This window comes from Enhydra lutris, unplaced genomic scaffold, assembly GCF_002288905.1.
Source record: "Enhydra lutris kenyoni isolate GAN:26980312 unplaced genomic scaffold, ASM228890v2 scaffoldscaffold9, whole genome shotgun sequence".
Lineage (NCBI taxonomy): Eukaryota > Metazoa > Chordata > Mammalia > Carnivora > Mustelidae > Enhydra > Enhydra lutris.
In genome coordinates, this window is record NW_019154093.1 from 78,550,212 (window position 1) to 78,575,387 (window position 25,176).

At 42.6% G+C, this 25,176-nt stretch overlaps 1 protein-coding gene across 1 annotated transcript in view; it reads right to left on the bottom strand.

The window, feature by feature from the left end:
• LOC111143517 (tetraspanin 2) overlaps positions 1-25,176 on the bottom strand; it is a 42,310-nt gene that overhangs the window by 10,510 nt on the left and 6,624 nt on the right. The window contains exons 2-5 of the mRNA XM_022497330.1: positions 20,949-21,046; positions 18,353-18,427; positions 16,987-17,085; positions 15,684-15,755 (exon numbers count right to left, since the gene is read on the bottom strand). Coding sequence (XP_022353038.1) covers positions 15,684-15,755; positions 16,987-17,085; positions 18,353-18,427; positions 20,949-21,046 — 344 coding nt within the window. The remainder of the gene's footprint in view (positions 1-15,683; positions 15,756-16,986; positions 17,086-18,352; positions 18,428-20,948; positions 21,047-25,176) is intronic.

A 25,176-nucleotide genomic window follows, 5' to 3' on the forward strand; every position in this document is an offset into this window, starting at 1 on the left:
TTTTAATTTCTTCTTTTATTTCCCAGTTGACTGATTCATTGTTTATGAATGTTATTTAACCTCCATGTATTTATGGTCTTTCCAGAATTTTTCTTATGATTGATTTCTAGTTTCATAGGATTGTGGTCAGAAATATGCATGGTATGATTTTGATCTTCAGTTTGTTGAGGCTTTTTATTGTGGGCTAATATGTGATCTATTCTGGAGAATGTTCCCTGTTGTATTTTAACAAATTTAGGATGGAATGATCTGAATGTATCTGTTAAGTCCATCTAGTCCAGTGTATCATTAAAGCCATTGTTTCTTGTTCATTTTCTGTTTAGATGAGTTGTCCATTGTTGTAAGTGGGATGTTAAAGTCCCCTCCTATTGTATTCTTATTGATTAGTTCCTTTATGTTTTTTTAAACTGTTTTATGTATTTAGGTGTTCCCTTGTTATAAGCATAAATGTTTACAATTGTTACATCTTCTTGTTGGATTGTCCTCTTTATTATACTATAATGTCCTTCTTCATCTCTTGTTACAGTCTTTGGTTTAAAATCTAGCTTGTCCAATTTAAGTATTTCTACCCCCGTTCTCTTTTGACATCCATTTGTATGCTGGACATTTCCCTGTCCCCTCACTTTCAATCTGCATGTGTCTTTAGGTCTAAAATGAGCCTCTTGCAGGCAGCATATAGATGGGTCTTGTTTTTTTAATCCATCTGTCACTCTGTTTTTTGATTGGAGCATTTAGTGTATTTATATTCAAGATAATCATTGATAGATGTGTATTTATTGTCATTTTATTAATTGTTTTGTGGTTCTTTGTGAAGATTTTCTCTGAAACTTTCTTGTCTTTTATGGTTTGCTGTTTTTCTTTAGTGATATATTTAGCTTTCTCTTTATTCTTTGCATATTTATTAGTGGTTTTTGATAGATGGTTACCATTAGGTTTGTACAGAACCTCTTCAGCATATAGCAGTCTATATTAAATTGGTGGTTGTTTAAGTTTGAACCGATTGCTTTTTCTTCTCCTCCCATGTTTTTATATGTTATTATTTTATTATATTTTATATCTTTTTTTGTGTGAGTTGCTGGATTGATTTTTTTACAGAAATATTCATTTTTATTCCTTTTGTATATCCTACCTCTATGGTGTCAATTTTGGTCTCTCTATATCACTCAAAGGCCTGTTAATATCTCTTAAAGAGGTGGTTCAGTGGTCATGAACTCCTGTTTTTGTGAGGTGCCCCCCCAACCCCGGGAAACTCCTTATCTCTCTTATTCTAAATGATAGAGTATTATTTCCTGGATAGAGTGTTCTTGGCTAAAGACTTTTCCCCATTCAGCACTTGGATTGTTTCATGCCATTCTCTTCTGTCTTGGAAGGTTTCTGCTGGAAAATCTCCTGCTAGCCTATGGGTTTTCTCTTGTGCTGACTTCTGTTGTCTTGCTTTAAAATTTTTTTATCACTATATTTTGCCAATTTAGTTACAATATGTCTTGGTGTGGATCTGTTTTTGTTGATTTTGATGGGAGTTGTCTGTGTCTCTTAGATCTGGATACCTGTATCCCTCCCCAGATTGGGGAAGTTTTCTGCTATTATTTCTTCAAATGAATTTTCTGCTCTTTTCTCTCTTCTTCTTCTGGGACTCCTATTATAGGAATGGCATGATATTTGAGGGAGTCATTCAATTCCCTGAGTCTATTCTCATTTTGCATAATTCTTTTCTCTGTCTTTTATTCAGCTTTCCATTACTGTCCATTACTCTGTTTTCTAGGTCACTAATTCATTCCTCTGCTTCTTTCATCCTGCTGTTCATTCCATCAAGCATGTCTCTCATTTTGTTTATGGAGTCCTTTATCTCTGCTCTATTTTTCCTTATCTCTGTGCTATCACTCAGGTCTTCCACTCTTTTCTCAAGTCCAGTGAGTATCCTTATGATTATTGCTTTAAACATGCCACTAGGCATGTTACTTATATCTGTTTTGCTTTGATCTCCAGATATGGCCTTGTCTTGTTATTTCATTTGAGATAAATTTCTGTCTCCCCATTTTGTCTGCCTCTCTCTGTTTCTCTGTGTTAAGAAAGTCAGCTGTGTCTTCTGTTCTTGAAACTGCTCTTTTATAAAAAGGAGCAGGCACTTCAGAAGAGTAACCTATGTATGTTGCTTATGTTGTTATTGTGTCTGAGTCACTTTTCCTTTCCATGCAATCATCTGCACTGACTTTCTGCCTGTTGTGTGTTGTGCTTGCTCTCTGTGGTGTTTGGGACCCAGGGAAGCCAGCTCTGAGTATGCATGCCTGCCAGGGAAATTCGGAGCAGGGTTAACAGTGTTAGCCAAATTTGCAACAGGCCACTAGTCCTATGCTACACCCCTGAGGCATTGTGGGAGTTGGGGGCTATGTGCCAGGGCAGCCAGGAGTATGAGGCTGGGCTTAGTATGCAGTTGTGACTTGGCAAATGACAGTGGCTAGGGACACTCAGCTGGATATGGTGCAGCTGTTGGGCACTCAGAGGCTGGGTAGTAGTGTGGGCAGCTTTAACAAAATTTGTCCAGAGCCGAGGTTAGCAGGCTTGGAGTGGGTGAGTCCTCAAGAGATCTTGTGGTCATGGTGCACTGCTAGAAGGTTAGGTAGCAGGTATCTGTGCAGTCCTGCTTTATGCAGGGGACTCTGGTTTTACGCTGGGGGGTGATAGAGGAAAATGGCACCTGCCAGCTCCTTTATTTTCAAAGTCACCCAACATGCTCTGAAATCAGTATGAACAGATCTGTCTCCTGTTTGCCTCTGGCACTGTGTAAACTGCTATTTTCTTGTTGATTCTTCATATAGGCTGCTCTTTAAGGGTGGTGACCCAGCTATCTCTAACTCTCCCATCTTGCCCAGTGCTGAGTCAGCTGACTTCTAAAGTTCCAGGCTCCAAGTTCCACAGGTTTTACAAACTCACGGAAGTCAGCCTCTCTGGTTTTTAAAACCAAACATTTTGGGGATTAGTCTTCCCTGGTGCAAGAGTCCATTTCTCTGTCCTTTCTGTACATGCAGTTCCCTCCCTGCTGTAGGCAGCCTCCCTCTGCCTTTCTGACCTTCCTAACTCTTCAGATGCAGCTTTTCTATATTTGTTGTGAAGTTCGTTTTTTCAGTTTTTGGACTGCTCTCCAGTTTACTGACTTGGATGTGGGTGATAGCTAACAGTAAACAAGGTGAGGCCAGGGTTTTCGTACTCTGCCCCCTAAGAAACTCTCTTAACTCACAAATTTTGCAATCATAATGACCTCTAAAAATTTTGTACCGATATCTCTGAAAATGCTCATTTTAGATCATTTTTGCCAATATAATATATAATTAATAAGAAAAAAGAACTTAGCCAATTTCATAGGTTAAACAATGGCAGCTCTTTAATTTACAATTTTTAAAAAACATTGCTATTAATTGCCTATTTTTTATGTGTTTAATGGTAATTTGGATTTCATCTTTTCTGAACTCTCTTTTCCTGTCCTTTGCCCCAAGACTACTTGAAAGAGCACCTTTATTCCTTACATCTCATTTCATTCAGCATGGGCTCTGTTGCTGACACAAAGGCACCTTTTTAAATGCTCAATCCTGTCAATAATTTGGTAGTTATCTTACTGGACCTCCTTGGACTTTTAGTTCCCTACACAAACCATCATATTTTCTGCTTCTGTGCCATGGCTTATGCTAGTTCCTCTGCAGAGAGATGTCCCCCTACCCTCTGCTGTCTAATGCTTCTATAGTTACTTCTCACACCTGAAGAGTTAACTGAGACATCATTGTTCCAATCAGCTTTCCCCTGATTCATCTAGCCTCTGGCCTAAGTAACGTGTTGGGTTTTCATAGCACTTGTACACTCTGTGCATACTTCTGTTCCTGCACTTTATTCATTTCTGTGCTTATCTTTCCTGTTAAACTCCAAATTCCTTGACAGTAGGGACTTTGTATCATTCACCTTTGTATGTGCAGTGCCGGGCCTAAGGTAGTTATTGATAAATGTTGAGCTGACCTCAGTGGCAGCACCTGACCACCTGACTCTGGTAACCATTCCCTCCCCACAGCATATGTCTTGTCACATGTGTGTTTATTTTTTCTATGTTCTTTATTTGGCAGCTCTTCTCTCCCCATTCTTAAATGCTCTTGTTCCCTGGAGTTCTCTCCTTGTCCTTTATTCCAAACCTAATGAATCAAATTCTTACCTACAGCTTTAAGATTCCCATAAAATACTGACAGTCAGACCTTTCTCCTGCGCTGCAAACTACATTTTCTGACTATCTATTGGACATTTCCAGTTGGAAGTTCCACTGGCTCCTCAAAATTATCATGTTAAGAACTGAACTCACTTTCTTTTCTCCAAAATTTGTTCCTTCTTTCTATTCCTCAGTTCAATAAAGGATACCATCTATTCAGCTGGTATCTACCCCTCTTCCTTAATATCTAACTGGTCTAGTCACCAGGGCCTGCAGATTTTACTTTCTAAATGGCCTTCTCTCCATTCCTGGTGCTCAGTCCAGCTTGTTAACCGTTAACATCTCTTGGCTGACCGTGAGATAGCAGTCTTCTCAACTGGTCTCCCTGGCTCCAGATTATTCATTTTCCATCAATTCTCCAAACTGCTACCACAGCAAACTCAGGAAAATGCAAATCCCACCCCAGATTCTACCTTTGGTGCTTTCCTAAGCATTGAGCATATAATCTAGACTTTTGGCTTCACAGGAGTATTTAAGGCCCTTCAAGGACATGCCCCTCCTCCTTGAAGGACTCATATCCACAGGCATCTGAGCTTTTAGTCACTCCCCACTGCTGATACTTTTCGGGATACAACTACCTTCTCTTGCCTCCATGCTTTACCCCACCCATTCTACCTGGAATACCCTTCTTTTTTTTTGCTAAACTCCAATTCATCCTTTAAAACTCATCCTAAGAACAACATCAGGGGAAAGGATTTCTAGAAAGATGGCAGAGTACGATGTTCCTAAGCTCACCTCCTCCCACAGACACACCTAGATAACAGCTACATCAGGGCAACCAACCCAGAAAACCTGAAGACTAGTAGAACAGACTTTCCACAGTTAATCATGGAGAGAAGGCTACCTTGAGAAGAGTAGAGAGGGCAGAGATACAGTTGGGATGGTTAGTCTTAACCACAAGCAGGAGGGGTACTGCAAGCACAGAGAATGGAGAGAGACAGACCCCATAACATACATCACAGGGGACTGGCACTGAGAAGATAAGTCCCCATAACATTTGGCTTTGAAAACCAGAAGGGTTTAACTTTGAGAGTTTTTTTTACAATCAGTGGGGTTTAACACCAGGAACTTTAAAAAGCAGCATGCTCTGCTCTAGGAGAGCCAGAGGGTGCTAGGAAAGTGAGTCACTATTCTTAAAGAGCCCGCATAGCAAACAGGCCTACTGAGATACAGCACAGAAGCAGCAGTTTGAAAAGTACCTGGGTATATGGGAAGGAGATTTATTTACATCTCAGAACATGAGCTGGAGGGGCAGAGATCTTCAGGAGACTTTTCCAAGAACAAATTCCTGGTGGGCACCTTTTCTCTCCCCTCTGCTCTCCAGCCTAAATACCTAGATACCTAGGGACCTGCAAGAACCAGTGAGAACACTTGCCATCCAGTTTGCTAACAGCACATTGCCTGCCTCTGTGTTCTCCTGTGGATCTGGGTCCGCCCCATCCAATTAGCTCCACTTGACAGGAGTCCCTCCAGAGTGGCTCCTGCCATATCTCAACCTGCAATCAGCCCAGGCAGGGACGCCACCACCCCAAAGTGACTCCTGCCATGGGAAGGGGCAAGATAACCATACACACCATTTCAACTGTAGTCCCAGTAGCCAAACCTTTATAACTGGCAGTTTAGAGAGAGAGCAAGCTCTGCCAATCAGTGCATATGTAGCTCCACTAGACAGACTGGGAGCAGACATCTGATCTCATTACTGGCCCTGCCCACCAACAAAAACCTCCTGAGGACCTCACAGGAAGAGAGCCCTGTAGTTCATGGTCCCTGCAGCATCAGCAGATGGACTGGGAACAGATATCTGGGCTGACTACAGGCCTCACCCACAAATGAAAGCCTTTTAGGGGATAAGGCAGACATAGTGCTCTGCAGTTTGGTATGACCACAGCTGCAGTAGATGAGAGGAGGGCAGACATCTGGTTTGACTGCTGACACTGCCCAACAATAAGCCCACTGTGGTCCCAGACTGGTCCTGTAACAACACAGGGAGCAGATCCTGCCCACCATAGGCAAAGTGGGCCACTGCAGTCATCTGGACTGAAGATAAACAAGGCTCAGCCAGAATAGTAGGGCCTATGCACCCCACATGGAAGACACCCCTGAAGCTCCTGGTCCTGGTGAACAGGGGACATTGCACTATGGGGCACCACAGGACCTCGTCCTCATAGGCCACTACTTTCAAAGTCAGGAGATGTAACGGACTTTCCTGATACATAGATACAAACACAAATATTTAGACACCATTAGGAGAAGATGTCCTAAATAAAAGAACAGGACAAAAACACAGCAAAAGAATGAACTGAAATGTGGATAAGCAATATTCCTGATAAAGAATTCAAAGCAATGGCTATATTCACTGGACTGGAGAAAAGAGTGAAGGATCTCACTGATATCTTCAACAAAGAGAAAAATTAAAAAAAGACTAATCAAATATGAAGAACTCAATAACCAAAATTAAAAATACACTAGAGGGAATCAATAGTAGATTAGAAGAAACAGAAAAATGGATCAGGGAGCTGGAAAACAGGGTAATGTAATGCAACCATGCTGAATAGCAAAAAGAAAAAAAGAACAATAAAAAATGAGAATAGGTTAAGGGAATTCAATGACATCATCAAGCATAATAAAATTCACATTATAAGAATACCAGAGAAGAGGAGAGAAAAGGGGGAAGAACATTTATTTGAAGAAATAATAGCTGAAAACTTCCCTAATCTGGGGAAACAGGTCCAGGCAGCACCAAGAGCACCTGACAAGGTGAACCCATGGAGATACACACCAAAACACATAATAATTAAAATGGCAAAAAATAGTGATAGAGAATTTTAATTGTACTACTGGGTATTCATCCTAAAGATACAAATGTAGTGATCTGAAGGGGCAAGTGCACCCAAATGTTAATAGCAGCAATATCCACAATAGTCAAATGATGGAAAGAGCCTGGATGTCCATTAACAGATGAATGGTTAAAAAGATGTGGTATATATACACAATGGAATACAATGCAGCCATCAAAACCCCCAAATCTTGCCATTTGCAATGATGTGGATGGAACTAGAGGGTATTATGCCAAATGAAATAAGTCAATCAGGGAAAGACAATTATCATATGATCTCTCTGACGTGGGGAATTTGAGAGGCAAGGCGGGGTGGGGGGGGTCATGGGGGTAAGGAGGGAAAAAAATCAAACAAGATGGGACCAGGGAGGGAGACAAACCATAAGAGACTCTTAATCTCAGGAAACAAACTGAGGGTTCCTGGGGGGTGGGGTGGGAGGGATAGGGTGGCTGGGTGATGGACATTGGGGGAGAGTATGTGCTATGGTGAGTGCTATGAAAGGTGTAAGACTGATGATTCACAGACCTGTATCCCTGGGGCAAATAATACATTATATGTTATGAGACTGAGGTTTTAACCCACTGAGCCACCCAGGTGCCCCAATACATTATATGTTAATAATAATAATAATAATAAAAGAATTTTAAAAGCAGCATGAGAAAAGTAAAGTTACATAGAAAGGAAACCCCATAGGATTACTAGCTGATTTTTCAGCAGAGACACTGCAAGCCAGAAGGGAGAGGCATGAACATTTCAAAGTGATGAAAGGAAAAAAACCTGCAACCAAGGCTATCAGCTATCAACCAAGGCTACCATTCAGAAGGAGAGAAAAGGAGTTCCCCAGATAAACAAAAGTTAAAGGAGTTCATCACCACTAAACTGGACTTAAAAGGAACATTAAAAGGAGTTCTGTAAGTGGAATGAAAAGGCCATAAACAGGAATAAGAAAATTATGAAAGGCAAAAAACTTAACATGTAAATACAAACATAATAAAAGTAGTAGATTAGGGGCGTCTGGGTGGCTCAGTGGGTTAAGCCTCTGCCTTCGGCTCAGGTCATGATCCCAGGGTCCTGGAATCAAGTCCTGCATTGGCCTCTTTGCTTGGTGGGGAGCCTGCTTCCCTGTCTTTCTCTGCCTGCCTCTCTGCCTACTTGTGATCTCTGTCTGTCAAATAAATAAATAAAATTTTTTAAAAATCAGTAGATTAAACACTTATAAAAGCAGTACAAAGAATAAAGCACAAAAGCAGAAAAATCAATTTTATCTATAAAAATCAAAGAATTCACAAAATAAAAGAATGTAAAGTGTGACATCATATAAATGTGGAGAAGGGAAAGTAAAAATTTAGTGCTTTTAGAATGGATTCAAACTTAAGTGACCACCAGCTTAATATAGACTGCTATATGCACAAGATGTTATATGAGCTTAACGGTAACCACAAATCAAAAACCTGTAATAATATGCAGAAAATAAAGAGAAAGGAATTAAAGTAAATTATGAAAGAAAATAATCAAATCACAAAGGAAGAGAACAAAAAGGAAAAAAGAACAGAGATGAGCTACAGAATAACCATAAAACAAGTAAAAAAATTGCAATAAGTACATGCCTATCAATAATGACTTTGAATGTAAACAAACTAAATGCTCCAATCAAAAGACACAGGGTGACCAAATGGATATAAAAACAAGACCGATCTACATTCTGTCTAAAATAGACCCATTTCAGGCTTAAAAACACATGCAGATTGAAAATAAAGGGGTAGAAAAAACTTTACCATGCAAATGGAAGCAAAAAAAGCTGGGATAGCAATACATAGACAAAATAGACTTTAAAACAAAGACTATAATATGAGACAAAAGAAAGTCACTACATAATGATAAAGGGAACAATCCAACAAGAGGATACAACAATTGTAAACATTTATGCATTCAACAAGGGAACACCCAAATACATAAAGCAACCATTCACACACATAAAGGAAGAAATTGATCTACAGTAATAGTAAGGGACTTTAACACCATACTTACATCAATGGATAGATGATCCAGGCTGAAAATCAACAAGGAAACAGTGGCTTTGAATGATACATTGGACCAGATGGACCTAACGGAGATATTCAGAACATTCCATCCAATAAGAATGGAATATGCATTCTTTTCAAGTGCACATGGAACATTCTCCATAACAGGTCATATGTTAGGCCACAAGACACATCTCAATAAATTCAAAAAGATTGAAATCATACATATTTTCTGACTACAATGGTATGAATTCAGAAAATAATCATAAGGAAAAATCTGTACAGAACACAAATACATGGAGGCCAAATAACATGCTAATAAACAAGGAATGAGTCAACCAAGAAATCAAAGAGAAAATTAAATACATGGAGACAAATGAAAATGATTACACAACATCCTAAAAATCTTTGGGATGCAGCAAAAGCTTTTCTAAGGGCAAAGAATATAACAATACATGCCTACCTCAAGAAGCAAGAAAAATCTCAAACAAACTAAACTTGCACAAAAGGAGCTAGAAAAAAGAAAACAAACCAAGCCCAAAGCCAGTGGAAAGAAGGAAATAATGAACATTAGAACAGAAATAAATGAAATAGAGACTAAAAAAGCAGTAGAACAGATCGATGCAAACAGGAGTTGGTTCTTGATAAAGATCAAGAAAACTGATAAATTTTTAGCCAGACTCATCAAAAAAGGAAGAGCAAGAACTCAAATAAATAAAATCAGTAACAAAGGAAGAAAAAGCAATATCACAGAAATATGAAAGATTATAAAAGAATAAGAAAAATTTTATGTGAACAAATTGGACAACCTAGAAGAAATGGACAAATTCCTAGAAACATATAACCTCCCACAACTGAATCAGGAAGAAATGAAAAATTTGAATGGATTGAATACTAGCAATGAAATTGAATCAGTAATTTAAAAATCCCAATGAACAAAAGTACAGTACCAGATGGCTTCTCAAGTGAATTGTACCACTTATTTAAAGAAGAGTTAATACTTATTTTATTTTTTTAGTATTCCCCCCCTTTTTTTAGAGAGAAAGAGAGCCTGCATCAGAATTGGGGGACAGGCAGAGGAAGAAAGAGAGAATCTTAAGTAGACTCCATGCTCAGCACAGAGCCTGATGCAGGGCTTAATCACAGGACCCTGAGATCATGATCTGAGCCAAAATCAAGAGTCGGATGCTTAACTGACTGAGCTACCCAGGTTCCCTGCGTTAACACCTATTCTCAAATTATTCCAAAAAAGTAGAAGAGGAAAGAAAGCTTCCAAATTCATTCTATGAGGTCAGCATTACCCTGATACCAAAATGATACCAAAACCAGACAGAGACATTTCAAAATAAGAGAACTACAGGCCAATGTCTCTGTTGAACAAAGATGCAAAAATCCTCAAAATACCAAACCAAATCCAACAATACATTAAAAAAATCATTCACCATGATCAAGTGGGATTTATTCTTGGTATGCAAGGCTGGTTCAATATTCATAACTCAATCAACTTAATATATCACATCAATAAGAGAAAGGTTTTACCATATGATCACCTCAATAGATGTAGAAAAAGCATTTAACAAGGTACAACATCCATTCACGATAAAAACCCTCAGCAAAGTAGGTGTAGAGGGAACATATATCAACCTTATAAATGCCACATATGACATGTCCACAGCTGAATTTATAATTAAGGGTGAAAAACTGAGAGCTTTTCCTCTAAGATCAGGAACAAGATAAGGATATCCACTCTTACAATTTTCTTTCTTTTTTCTTTTTCCTTACTCTTACCACTTTTATTCAACATAGCACTGGAAGTCTAGCCATAGCAATCAGGTAACAAAAAGAAATAAAAGGCATCTAAACAGGTAGGGGAGAAATAAAACTTTCACTCTTTGCAGATGACATGATACTATACATACAATACCCTAAAAACTCCACCAGAAAAGTACTAGAATAGATAAATAAGTTCAGTAAGGTCACAGGATACAAAAATCTGTATATAGAAATCTGTTGCATTTCTAATGCAACAGATTCACTACTACTACGCTACTTCACTAATACTGAAGTAGCAGAATGAGAAATTAAGAAAACAATCCTATTTACCTTTGCACTCAGAATAATAAAATACTTAGGAATAAACTTAGCCAAGGAGGTAAAAGATCTGTACTCTGAAAACTATAAAGCACTGAAGAAAGAAATTGAAGATGACACAAAGACATTCCATGCTCACAGACTGGAAGAACAAATATTGTTAAAATGTCCATATTACCCAAAGCAATCTACACATTTAATGCAATCCCTATCAAAATACAAAATATTTTTCACAGAATGAGAACAAATAATCCTAAAATTTCTATGGAACCACACAAGACCCCAAATAGCCAAAGCTATCTTGAGTAATAAGAACAAAGCCAGAGAAAAACCAGTACCAGATTTCAAGATACACTACAAAGATGCAATAATCAAAACAGTATGGTACTGACACACAAAAAAGACACAGAGATCAATGGGAAAGAATAGAGTCCAAAAATAAACCCATGCTTTTATGATCAACCCATCTATGCCAAAGGAGGCAAGAATATGCAATGGGAAAAAGATGGTCTCTTCAATAAATGGTGCTGAGAAAACTGGACCACTTTTTTACATTATACACAAAAATAAACTCAAAATGGATTAAAGACCAAAATGTGAGACCTGAAAAAATAAATTCCTAGAAGAAAACATGAGCAGTAATCCCTTTGACACTGGCTGAAGAAATGTTTTTCTAGATAGGTCTCTTGAGGCACGGGAAACAAAAGCAGAAATAAACTATTGGGACTACATCAAAATAAAAACCTTCTGCACAGCAAAGGAAACAATCAACAAAATGAAAAGACAACCTATGAATGGGAGAACACAATTACAAATGGTATATCTGATGAGGAGTTAATATCCAAAAATATCTAAAGAACTGGTAGAACTCCACACCAAAAATCCAAATAATCCATTTAAAAAATGGGCAGAGGACTTGAATAGACATTTCTCCAAAGAAGACACTGGGATGACCAACAGACACACACAAAGATGCTCAGCATCGCTCAGCGTCAGGGAAATGCAGTTGAAAACCACAATGAAATACCACCTCACACCTGTGAGAATGGTTAAAATAAAAAACACAAGAAATAAGTGCTGATGAGGATGTGGAGAAAAAGAACCCTTGTGCACTGCTGGTGGAAATTCAAGCTGGTGAAGCCACTATGGAGAACAGAATGGAGGTTCTTCAAAATATCCAAAATCGAAATACCATATGATCCAACAACTCCACTGTTGGTATTTACCCAATGAAAAACACTTTAATTTGAAAAGATATATGGCACCCCTATGTTCACTGCAGCATTATTTATAAAAGTGAAGATAAAGGGGGTAGGAGAAGAATAAATGAAACAAGATGGGATTGGGAGGGAGACAAACCATAAGTGACTCTTAATCTCACAAAACAAACTGAGGGTTGCTGGGGGGAGGGGGGTTGGGAGGAGGGGGGGGGGGTTATGGACATTGGGGAGGGTATGTGCTATGGTGAGTGCTGTGAAGTGTGTAAACCTGGCGATTCACAGACCTGTACCCCTGGGGATAAAATTTATTATATGTTTATAAAAAATTGAAAAAAAAAGTGAAGATATGGAAGCAACCCAAATGTCTATCAATAGACAAACAGATAAACAAGTAGTATATATACACAATGGAATATAACTCAGCCATAGAAAAGAATGCAATTTTGCCATTTGCAACAACATGGATGAGCCTAGGGTGTAACGTTGAGTGAAGCAGAGAAACACAGAGAAAGACTAATGCCATATATTTTCACTCATATGTGCAAATTAAGAAATAAAACAGATGAGCAAACAAAGGAAAAAAGAGACAAAAAACAGACTCTTAGATACAGAGAACAAACTGGTGGTTGCCAGAGGGGAGGTGAGTGGGGAATTGGGTGAAATAGATGAAGAGGATTAAGGAGTTGTTAGTGATGGGCACTGAGTAATGTACAGAAGTATTGAACATTGGGGTACAGATGTTCCTTCTTTTCACTACATCTGTATCTTTGGGGTAAATACCCAGTAGAGCAATTGCAGGGTCACAGGGTAGCTCTATTTTTAATTTTTTGAGGAATCCCACACTTTTTCCAAAGTGTCTGTACCAATTTGCACTGCCACCAATGTTCATAGCAGCAATGTCCACAATAGGCAAACTGTGGAAAAAGCAGCGATGCCCTTCAATAGACGAATGGATAAAGAAGATGTGGTCCATATATATATAAAATGGAATACTACTCAGCCATCAGAAAGGATGAATACCCAACTTTTGTATCAACATGGACAGGACTGGAGGAGATTATGCTGAGTGAAATAAGTCAAGCAGAGAGAGTCAATTATCATATGGTTTCACTTACTTGTGGAGCATAAGGAATAACATGGAGGACATTAGGAGAAGGAGAGAAGTGAGTTGGGGGAAATCAGAGGGGAAGACGAACCATGAAAGACTGGACTCTGAGAAACAAACTGAGGGTTTTAGAGGGGAGAGGGGTGGGGGGATAATGAGGCTGGTGGTGGGTACTGAGGAGGACACGTATTGCATGGATCACTGGGTGTGGTGCATAAACAATGAATCTTGGAACACTGCATCAAAAACTAATCATATATTTTATGGTCACTAACATAGCACAATAAAAAAATAAAATGGTAAATTTTATTAAATGTATTTTACCACATGTAAAAAAAATAATAAAGCAATATATTAAAAAATAAAAAAAGTATTAAATCATTATACACCTGAAACAAAATTAACACTGTATGTCAATGACATTTGAACGACAACAAAAACGAATCACATCGGGAGGGCCTCCCACAACCCTTCAGATCACGTGCCCCCTGTTGAGTCTGTGGTGCTCCTCTCATGTAGCCTTACTCATGCACTGCTGGGTGGTGGAGCTGGCTCCCTTGTGAGCCTGTCCAGCAGATGGGGAGAGCTGTGAGGGCAGTGGCTCTGCCTTACTCACACCATCCTACTCACAGGGAGTCAGTAAGTGTCCAATGCCTGACTCATGACACAAGCTGGAGCTAATGTCTCCTCGGTGCCTTCATAGCTGCATGCCCAGAGCATCCATGTCATTGTCCCCATATTCTCATACCCTCCCATTACCTCCCACATTATGTCTGCTCTTTCCCAGACCTCTTCCTTAAAACTGCAGAGCAAACACATTTAACTATCTCCTAAGACCAAATCCAACAGGTTATTTCCGGCCTTCATTTCTTTGTCTTCTTCCCAGCATTGAACTCTATGGGCAAACCATCTCTGCCTTCACTGCCCCAGCCACACTGTCTTTGGACTCAGTCTTCTGGCTTCTAGTCATTTGCTTACCCCTTAAATGACAGGGTTGTCAGCCCACCTCTATCTTATTCCACACAGTCCCCATGGGTGTTCCTTTCCACTGCTATGGCTTCGGCTACTACCGCCATGCTGGGATCCCTACACCCATCCTGAGCTCGGATTATGTGTAATACCCACAGTTACCTAAAGAAAAACTTGACCAAAACTGCCCCAGGATCTGCTCCTCTCCCTGTATTCACCTCTTGTGGAGAGCAGAGCCTCCACCCACCCATTCGGCCCAAAGAGAAGTTTGAAGTCTTAATTTCCTCCCCTCAACTCCCCTTCACATGCAAGAGGCCTGTGGATTCCACCCCTGAACATCTCAGAATCTGCTACTTCCTCTCCCTTCCCACTGCCCGTCACTTGCATCAGCTCCTCATCCTCTCCTCCCAGGGTGTGCACAAGTGCCACTGAAGTGGCCTCCCTCCATCACTCTCCAACCATCTATCTGTCACACCTGGCAGCCTGAGTACTGTTTCTACAACTCAAAACTGACCATGTTAATCCTCTGCTAAAAGCAACACCTTTCCCAAACTTCCAGGTGTACAATCAGGCCTCTGTCTACCTCCTCAAGCATGTCCCTTACCATGCCCTCCAGAGTCCCTATTCCCTGGAGTTCCACTCGGCCGCACTTCTGTTCCTGCTGTTTTCGGCCTGGGATGACCGTCCCTTGTCAAAATGCAGCTCGAGGATTCCAATCTCTGTGAAGCTTTCCTAATGCCCCTGTTTGCACTGTACTCTGTATGGACCAGGCACAGAACTTTCTCCCTTGACTAGACTTTGATGCCATGGACGTAAGGGCCTCGTTTTTCATCTTGGAGTTTTCAGAAACAGGCACAGTGCCTGACACATAGCACTTAATAAATGAAGCATTTATCAGTAACGCCACAGAGAGGTCTTGCATGACATTCTCAGGGTACACACCCTTGGACCTGGCAAGTTTAAGTAATGCCATAGCATTTGCACCCTTATGGGCAAGGCCGCATACTACCATTTCCCAGGGGACCAAGAAACTGGGACTCAGCATTGCTTCCTACTCTATGCAGAATAGAGCTGAGGCACAGAAGCCACTGGGAGAGGGCCTCCTAGATCACACCCATCAACCCCCCCACCCCCGCCGCCTCCGGCTAGAACCATCTTACACAAAAGTAGGATAGGGACCCTGGCATAGAAGCTTACCTTGGGCCCTAGAAGCTCCTTTGGGCATGTGGGTTGGACCTGTTCAGAGCTTTCCTTTCCACAGCACTGAAACTGGAGAGTCAGAAAAGAGTTTTTAGGGCAGAGGAGGGAGAAGTGGGAGCTACAAGTCTGGGCATCGCTGCTGAGGACCAGGGGACTGAGGCAGCAAAGCAGCTATGGGGCCCAGTCAGAGCAACCCAAGCTGCCATTTCTAGAAAGATAGTGAAGAGTCACATAATCATGCTAGCAAAACAGGGAAAGGAATTCCGTCAAGTTTTCTGAGTTTCACGTTGGGAAGTGACTCAAGGCAACCCAACAAAGCAAGAAGCCAATGGATGGTATCTGTGTAAATTGTTGTTTTTTAGACAGGTATTGGGTTTTTAGATTCTTTTTTTTTTTTTTCAGCCTGGAGTAATTTAATCTACTGAGTGGCTGAAGTTTTATGAGCTTCAGGAAGGGCTCATTAGCTCAGGATAGTCTGGGACAGAGAGGAAAAGTGACCACAGCAAATAAACCCTTGGGACTGAAAGGCCAGGGCCTGAAGGCTGGTCAGCAAACAGGTGTCCTTCTTTATAGCTGGCCCTTCAAGGACAAAGGAGAATGTGTGCGGCTTGATGTCTCAGGGGCAGCTGAGGCTGAGCAGGAGAAATGTTTGGTACTTCCAGGACAGTCCTGCGATGAACAAGAATGGGGCTACCTGAAAGCACCTGGCCCAGGAGTTCATAGCTACTTCTGCATATTGCAGGGAAAGGTTAAGACTCTGGCCTGGCCCATCTCCTCTGTACCTCCTCCTTGGCTGCCTGTGTGCAGCCCTCAGCACTGCACTGACAGCACAGTCCCACGGAACGTTCCAGGATAAAGGGAGCATGGCTGTCTCTGTGCCCTTTCATTTTACAAATGGGGAGCTGAGCGATTATTAGGGAGACAAGGAACGTGCCTAAGTGGCAGGCCTGCAGCTAGAAATGAGCTTTTCTGACTTGAAGGTCATGGCTGTTTGTTATACCACTATGCCGCCTTTTGAGAGACCTTGGTATTTAATTGGGAGGCTTTCTGGGTGTTCTTATTTGTGCTCTTTTGTCTTCCTGGGGCACATTTCCTGACTTCCTCTTGCAAAGCCTCTGTGCTAGGCCTCTTCCTCTTCTAGGTTCTACCTAGAATGCCAACTGTGTCTCCTGAGAGGGCTGAAATATAGTGCTCCAGCTTCATTTCACCAAATTTATTCTGATCCAGGTGAAGAGAGAGAACCTGGCTAATGCATGATCTTTAGAAGAGATGATTTCAAGGAAGAAGTAAAGTTACTTACTGTTGAGTGGAAGGTAATGAGAGTCCCATTTCCCCTTTCCCTGTCTTTCAGGTAATCATTATAAGCCTCTTCGTACATGGTCTGAACATGTCGTATAGCCTAAAAAACCAAGGGGACAACAAGTGGGGAAATTTCAAACATTCTCCTTTCATCAAGAAAACCCCCCCATTCCTTATCCTTGGAAAATACAGCCTTGCCCTATGTTTATCTATATTTAAAGACAATGCTACATATATGGGAAAAATTACAGACTCTGGAGTTTCTCAGACACTTTCGGAGATGGAAGGATAGACTAACCAAGAACAGCTTTCATAGACTAGCAAATTTCTTAAAGCGGAGGTTCTCAAACCTAAATAGACATTGGCATCCATCAGCCCCCAGGCTCCTGGGCCCCCCCAGGACATTCTGACGTATGTCAGAGTGGGGACTTACGTGTTCTTGGTACCCTATTTGTTAGAAGTACTCAAGTCTATCCATGACATGGTTTGAAAAATGTTCATGACCAAGGAAAACTGGTTCAGCATACAAATATCATGAAACTTAGAGAATGTTTTTTTCTGGTTATAACAGCATGTGTTCTGATGTCCCTAATGATCTCAAAAAGTCCTAAAATCCAATTCCTCCAACCTATAGAAAGAACCGGTTACTTTAGAAATATTCTAAAGGAGGTGATATTTACTTATTCTACATGTTTACCATTTTTTAGAAAAATCCAAAGTTCATACACACAATACTGATAGCACATGAATTTATGGGAAATACAGTAAACTTAAGATTCCATTCTTCCTCCTTTTCATGCCCTTCTTTCCCACAGTGTGTCCCTTCTAAAAAGGCTATTTCCTCTGTGGCCTCTGTGGGTTCTCTTGATAACGTATTTTGGATACCTATAGTTTGAGCACCAATTTAAATAAACTGGATTTCCTAGCACACAGCAAGTCAGACTTCAGACTTTGAGGATGATGTGGCCTCTTTTCAGGCCAAGCCCTGTGGACAAATGATAATCTAACAAAGGGTAAAAATACATGTTCCTCTCCATCCCTCTTTCTCATGTGTGCAATCTATCTGCTTCCCTGTTACAAATGGGATCATCTTAAACTAGAGATCCTTTAAAAGAAATCATAGACTCTTTTACAGATCTAATGAACTATCATCTTCTCAGAAAAATGTGTGCAAATAAATGTATGCATACTTACACATACAGTATGCACAGGTCTGCACAATACATGTAGGTTAAAAAGTTCTGTGTAAAGGATATCTGTGGGGATTATTTAGTTTTTCAGTATCATTGTGGGTGAAATATTCTCATAGCTTTTGCCATAAAAAAACACTTTAACCATCATAAAAATAAATTGTAATTTCTACTTACTACACCCTTGCCTATAAAAGCAAATACTCCAGTGGTTACTTCAGCAGCAAATATCACCAGGAGGCAGGTGAAGAACTGTAGAGGAGAGAAAATACTCACTTCATTAACTCAATACCTTTTCAATTTATTTGGCCTCTTTAATGCTAGTTCCACTTGAAAAAAAAACCCAAAACATTAGGCAAGATTATTAGTTTGAATTGATCTGGTAGGAATCATCTACTACCATTCCCCTGTAAGTTTTTTCATTCATTCATTTGCTCATTAATTCATTCAGCAATTGTTCATTAAATACCTACTCTGCACCAGGCACTGTCCTTGGCACTGGGTATACAGTGGTGATAAGATAGGATCCCCACATCTCTGCTATCGTGGACCTTCTATTAGAAAAAAGGGATGAATACTCACCATTTGCATCAACATGTACAGAACTGGAGGAGATTATTGTTTCACTTATATGTGGAACATAAGCAATAGAGCAGAGGACCACAGGAGAAGGGAGGGCAAACGGGGAAGAAATCAGAGAGGGAGACAAACCATGAGAGACTCTGGACTCTGGGAACCAAAGTGAGGGGATGGGGGGATGGGGTAACGGTGATGGGTATTAAGGAGGGCACGTGTGGTGCTGAGAACAGGGTGTTACATGCAACTAATGAATCATGGACCACTACATCAAAAACTAATGATGTACTATATGGTGGCTAACTAAACATGATAATAAAAAAGAAAATGTGAAGTATGATAAATGAGTAAGGCAATAAAAAAGTGAGTTAGATAATTTCAGGTAATGATAAAGAAATCCCACCACTTACATCAGGGAAATACAAATCAAAACCACAGTGAGATACTCACACCAGTCAGAATGGCTAAAATTAACAAGTCAGGAAATGACAGATGCTGGTGAGGATGCGGAGAAAGGGGAACCCTCCTACACTGTTGATGGGAATGCAAGCTGGTGCAACCACTCTGGAAAACGGCATGGAGGTTCCTCAAAAAGTTGAAAATAGAGCTACCCTATGACCCAGCAATTGCACTACTGGGTATTTACCCTAAAGATAAAAATGTAGTGATCTGAAGGGGCACGTGCACCCAAATGTTTATAGCAGCAATGTCCACAATAGTCAAACTATGGAAAAAACCCAGATGTCCTTTGACAGATGAATGGATAAAGAAGAGGTGATATATATATATATACACACACAATGGGATACTATGCAGCCACCAAAAAAAACCCCTAAATCCTGCCATTTGCAATGATGTGGATTGAACTAGAGGGTATTATGCTAAGAGAAATAAATTGGTTAGAGAAAGACAATTATCATATGATCTCTCTGATATGAGGAATTTGAGAGGCAGGGCTGGGGTTCATGAGGGGAAGGGAGGGAAAAATGAAACAAAATGGGACCAGGGAGGGAGACACATCATAAGAGACTCTTGGTCTCAGGAAACAAACTAAGGGTTGTTGCGGGTGTCGGGGAGGGAGAGGATGGCTGAGTGATGGACATTGGGGAGGGTATGTGCTATGATGAGTGCTGTGAATCGTGTAGGACTGATGATTCACAGACCTGTACCCCTGGGGCAAATAATACAATATATGTTAACAAAAAATAATTAAATTTTAAAAAAAGAAGGAAAAAGAATTCCTGTCACTTAGAACAGTGCCTGGCCCCTAGGCAGTCAATGAATTCTTGATGAATGAAAGAGATTCCATAAAGATATAAAACAAGGCCAGGACACAGGAAGTGACTGGTGGGGTCTAGGCTTGGGGAAGGTGTGGTCCAGACTCTGCGGACTGTAATGCTTCTCTGGGGAGTGGGAGTGTTGGTGAGGGGCAGCCTCCTGGACAGATTTCTGTTCTGCTCTCTTGGGTCTGCTCTGTGTTCAGTGATAAATGACAGGGAGCTCAGCAACACAGGAAAGACAGGAAGAATGGAGGATGGAGGAGATGAGTTAGAGATTTTACCCTGCAAAAGATCAGAAGCAGAAGCCACAGTTAAAAATCAAAGATTGCAACAAGAAGGAGAGACTGCCCCTAAAATTGCTGTTTCTGATCCTTCACGGAGAAAGACAAAATCTTTCTCTCTTCCGGCCCCTCTTCCTTCTTGTTTCTCTAGGGTCACTCTGGCATTGGATGTAGAGCAATAACTGAAATTCATTCTTTTCTTTTCTTTCTTTCTTTCTTTTTTCTTTTTAAGACAGAGCCTACTTATTAAAAGAAACCACAAGAGGGATGTTTGATGTTACTGATCTCAAACAGCAATTCTTTTCTTATAGTTCGTAACACTTCCCTACCTATAGGAACCTTGGCTGCCTCCCTCACTGTGAAATAATTTTGAAAGAGCAATCATAATTACCCCTTACAATTATTAGGCACTTTTCCTCCCCAAACATCTTCATGCCAGTGACCTCATTTTTTTTTTCATACTTTCCATATGAGGCGGGGACAAAGATAATATTATTCTTAAGGAAGAAATGGAGAAATGGAGACTCAAGGAAGAAGGAGTGAATGCCAAGGTCTCAGTAGGTCCAGGAGCTGATGCTGGAGGCCAGACCTGGGGGCCCCCTTCAGACCAGTTCCCTCCCCCCATGCCCTACTTACAGATCCAAGCACACACTGCGACTCCCGCATGGCTCCGCAGCACCCGAAGAAGCCCACGGCCATCATCAGGGCCCCTGCTCCAACCAGCACGTACAGCCCTGCGGGGAAGAGTCAGAGGAGCGGCTGACCCTCAGCCCACTGGCTGCCCAGCAGCTGCAGGGGTCAGCTCCTGGTCGGGCTCTGCGGCGAGTCTTCTGCTGCTGCTAATGTGATGGGAGACACCTGTTGAAAGCACCTGCCAGAACCTGTGCAGGGATCCTGAGAGGCAGGGGCTCAGTTACCCCCAGGGAAGAGAGAAAGTTGGTACTTATCCAAGTGAAGGGACCTCCTCACCCTCACTTGAGTGGCAAGGATCGGAAAGCTCTTCTGTCTGATTCCCACAGCATATATGCCCTTAACCACCTCCACACGCCCTCTCCCTGCACCCCCCCAACCATGCCAGGCACTTTACCTTTCAGGTCTCTACCACCCCTGTCAAGTGGTCATTACTATCATTTGCATGAAATTGAGGCAGTTGGATCCAGGGGCGGTCAGGATCAGTGCCAGAGGCAGGGCACAAACCCACACCTCCCTAGGAGCCCCTTGGGCTCTCATGGCACTCAGGAATTCATGGCTGTCACCATCTATGATGGCCAGGAGGACAAAGTGTCTGGGAGGGCTCACGGACACAGCGGGGCAGAAGAGCGGAGAGGGGCCGGAGGACACAGCAATAAGGCCATAAATTTTGTGAGAATCACACACTTTAGAGGGCATCACTGTACGCTGGGCACATGGGTAGTTGCAATGTTCTAAGAAAACAGCCAAGAGAGGAGGTGACAAGGTAACACACACCAAATACTGTTACTAATACAATATTAGCTCCATTTATGAAGGGCTTACTTTTTCCGGGCACGGCAACTGGCACAGATTTCTTAATTTAATCTTCGTTAAGCAAAGCACCATTATTATATCCATTTTCTAGAGAAACTAGGCCCCCAAAGTTTAAGCAATTTGCCCAAGTTCATAGAGCTGGGATAAAAATACCCATCTGCTTTTAAAGCCATGACATCACCACTACCCTAACCTGCCCCACCAGCCCAGCACCAACAGCAACCTCCATTTGGGGGCTAATTTCCCTTACTACTGAAGGCAAGCCATAGAAACCATTGCTCACAGAGAAAGAAAAGGACAGAAATGTTCTTGTTGAGAGAAATAAAGCCAAGCCCTTTCGTATTTCCTTTTCTGATCCAGAGATAAGTTAGCACACAATGTGAGGCCTGGTGCTGGACTTGCTTAGAATAATGCTAATTGTCTCTATTTTATTTTTTGCATTTTAGTCCTATGAGTCACCTGGAAACCCCTCCCATTCTCTGAAAGGGTGGGGAGCCAGCGGTCCGCTTCTGTGGAGGAGGCCTGAGTGCGCCCGCTGGGTGTCTCCGGGGGCCCCACTGGGTGCTGCTGGTGGTTTGTGGGCAGATCTCTTGGGTCCCTGACAGAGACCGGGTGGCAGGCCAGGCTGCTTTTCTTCCTGTCTCCCCCAGGCTGTTGTCAGGGCCTCTGGGCTGGGGAAGCCCTGAGGCATCTGCCAGCCTGGGGCAGGTGTTCCTCCCTCCCTCTCTCTCTCTCTCCTGCTCAGCCGGCTTGGCCCCTTCCTAGAAAGGGAATTTCGTGTGGAATTTCGTGTGGAATTTCGTGTGGAAAGGGGATGTGGTCATGAGAGAAATGACACCGTATTAAAAACAGGCTAATGGCTGTGAAGTGTGTAAACCTGGCGATTCACAGACCTGTACCCATGGGGATAAAAATATATGTTTATAAAAAATAAAATTAAAAAAAAAATGTTGACTCCGCTGCCTCAACACCTTATTGCTTCAAACACTTTCTTTTTCTAAGCTCTTTCATTTCCATCATCTCACCGGCTTCTTGAACAAGCCCATTAGATGAGGCAAGGGTTCTATTTCTGGTTTGTGAGTAGGGGTCGGGCCCGGAGACCCGACTCCTGTCCTGTGCGACCAGGCAGCGGTGGCACCACCTTATTTTGTCCCCTCACAAAGGGTCACACGCATGGGCTGACATTCTATATTGATTTCCCTCTACAGATTCTGCTCCAAGTGACAGTCAAGGGCCTGGGCCCCCCTGGAGCCTTCTGTAGCCTGGGCTCCAGCCACAGGGGAATTCACCGGGACCGGACCCAACCTGTTCTTTTCCATTTGGTGCTTTTGCAGGTTCTCGTATTTGTCTTTCTCTGTATCTGAAGTCCACCACCTAACCTTACTCACCCGATCTAGAATATGCCCAGCACAAGACAGGATTCTTGATCAGCTTGGCTGTCTGCCACTGCCCATCTTTGCCGGGAAATACACGCTAAGAATACATCTCAGCAGACCTCCACGAAGCCGCCACAGGCCTGGCTCTCTCAGGGTTGGGCAGATGAGTGTGTGGCCGCACTCCTGAAAAGGGGCTTCCGGGAGTCCAGAATGCAGGGAAGAGGGGGCTGCTCCTGGGGAGGCTGGGTTGTGGTGGACACAGGCACGGGGGCTGAGGAGGACAACATTGTACCGCACTGTAGACAAGCTCACTCAGCCCCTTCGGCAACAATCCTTGTCCTTCTAAAATAATGACACCCCCCCCACCTCCCTGCACCAAGAAAATCTGCTTATTTGTATAATAGGCCATTCTTAGGCTCTCGGAATCCTAGAGCTCAGAGCAAACACACTGTGGGACTGACCCAGCAGCTCCAGTCCCTGAGGCTCTCCCCAGCAACCAAAAAGCCTTATCTGAAGTAACTCATTTTTAAATGGCTCCCCCACTTTCCGGGACTGGGTAGTGGCGCGGTCATCCATTTCCGTGACTTTCTGGAGGCAGACGGTTTTACAGACCTGGCTAATGACCATTTTTCATCCAAGAATATTTTTTCTCTCCTTGGTGCCACTCTCCCTCCCTCCCAGCTGACCCGGGCTGCACATAATTACATCTGTATGTGGAGTGCGGGATGGGGCTTAGCTGATGGGGAAGGTAGAGACTTGAGCTCTACGTGAGTAACAGCATTGGTTATGGAGTACTGTTGTGTGGAGCTGAACACGGATAAGTCATGGAGTCATTCAGCCCGGGGGTGACAACTGCCACTTCCTGGCACCTCAGCCTTCTCTGTGCAGCAGCCACACTGTGCACCCGACGGGCACTGGCCCAGGAACCGGCCCCCACACCATCAACCCTTCTCTCCTTCTGACTGCATGGCCTCTAAACCACTCACTCCCTGGTCTTTCCTCCCCGTATCCTCGCGTGGAGTCATGCCTCCTCCCTCCACCGAGGAACACAGTAACTTCCCTACATAAAAATAATAAAGCCCACACAACAGGTCCTGCTTGTAAGTGTGCTCTTCTCCTGCCTCACCTGGCTCGATGGGGTCTGTGGCTTATTAGTAGTCACATCTCACAGCTGGGTAATCTGGGACACGGAGAATGGAAGGCGTTTGCCAGAGGGACTGCCCAGCTCATGAGGGGCAAACCTGGAACCAAGCTAGGGAGTCTGCTGTAAAGTTCATGGTCTGACCCCGCTGGTGCAATTCCAGCGGGAATCCAGGACAAGGGGGACTCTCAGCTAGAAGCTGTTCACTTTGCAATTTATAAATGTCAGGAGGGTGAGGGCCTGCAGAGTCTCTAAGGGATGATGTCTGGGTCTTCCTCTGAAAATACAGGGCTGGGAGCTAGAAATCCAGGCCTGTCAGCTGACCTTCGGGTATTGTTATCTACGATATGGAAATAATAATCTCACTTGTAAAAATGCTTTGGAGAAACTGTCTCAACCAGGTAAGCTACAGCACCTCTCTTCTGAAGACACCATGATTCTCGGGGACAGCTGAAAACCAAGAAGTAACAAAACATGATCGGAGTGAGTTGGAGTTTTGAAAAAAGCAAGCCAGCCCCTCAGCGTTCAGCCCTGGAACCCTTTCCTTTACACATAATGTTACACACAATCGAAACCAGGCTCCCTGACTCTGAATTCAACAGGGGGAGAAAGCTACGGGTCAGCCTGGGACCCTGGAGAGCCAAAGGGCTGCTGTCCGTGTGGGCAGCCCGCCCCTCTGTGGAAAAAACCTGCCAACGTCCTTGGCTCACAAACACGACTTCATGTGCCCCCAGCATGAGTGCCCCATCCAGGCTTCTGAGGCCCGGGAGGCCAGTGCCCTGCTCAGCACTCCTGGAAAGGGCCCCCTGCGCTGTCTGTCCCTCTAGGAGGCCGCCGTGGA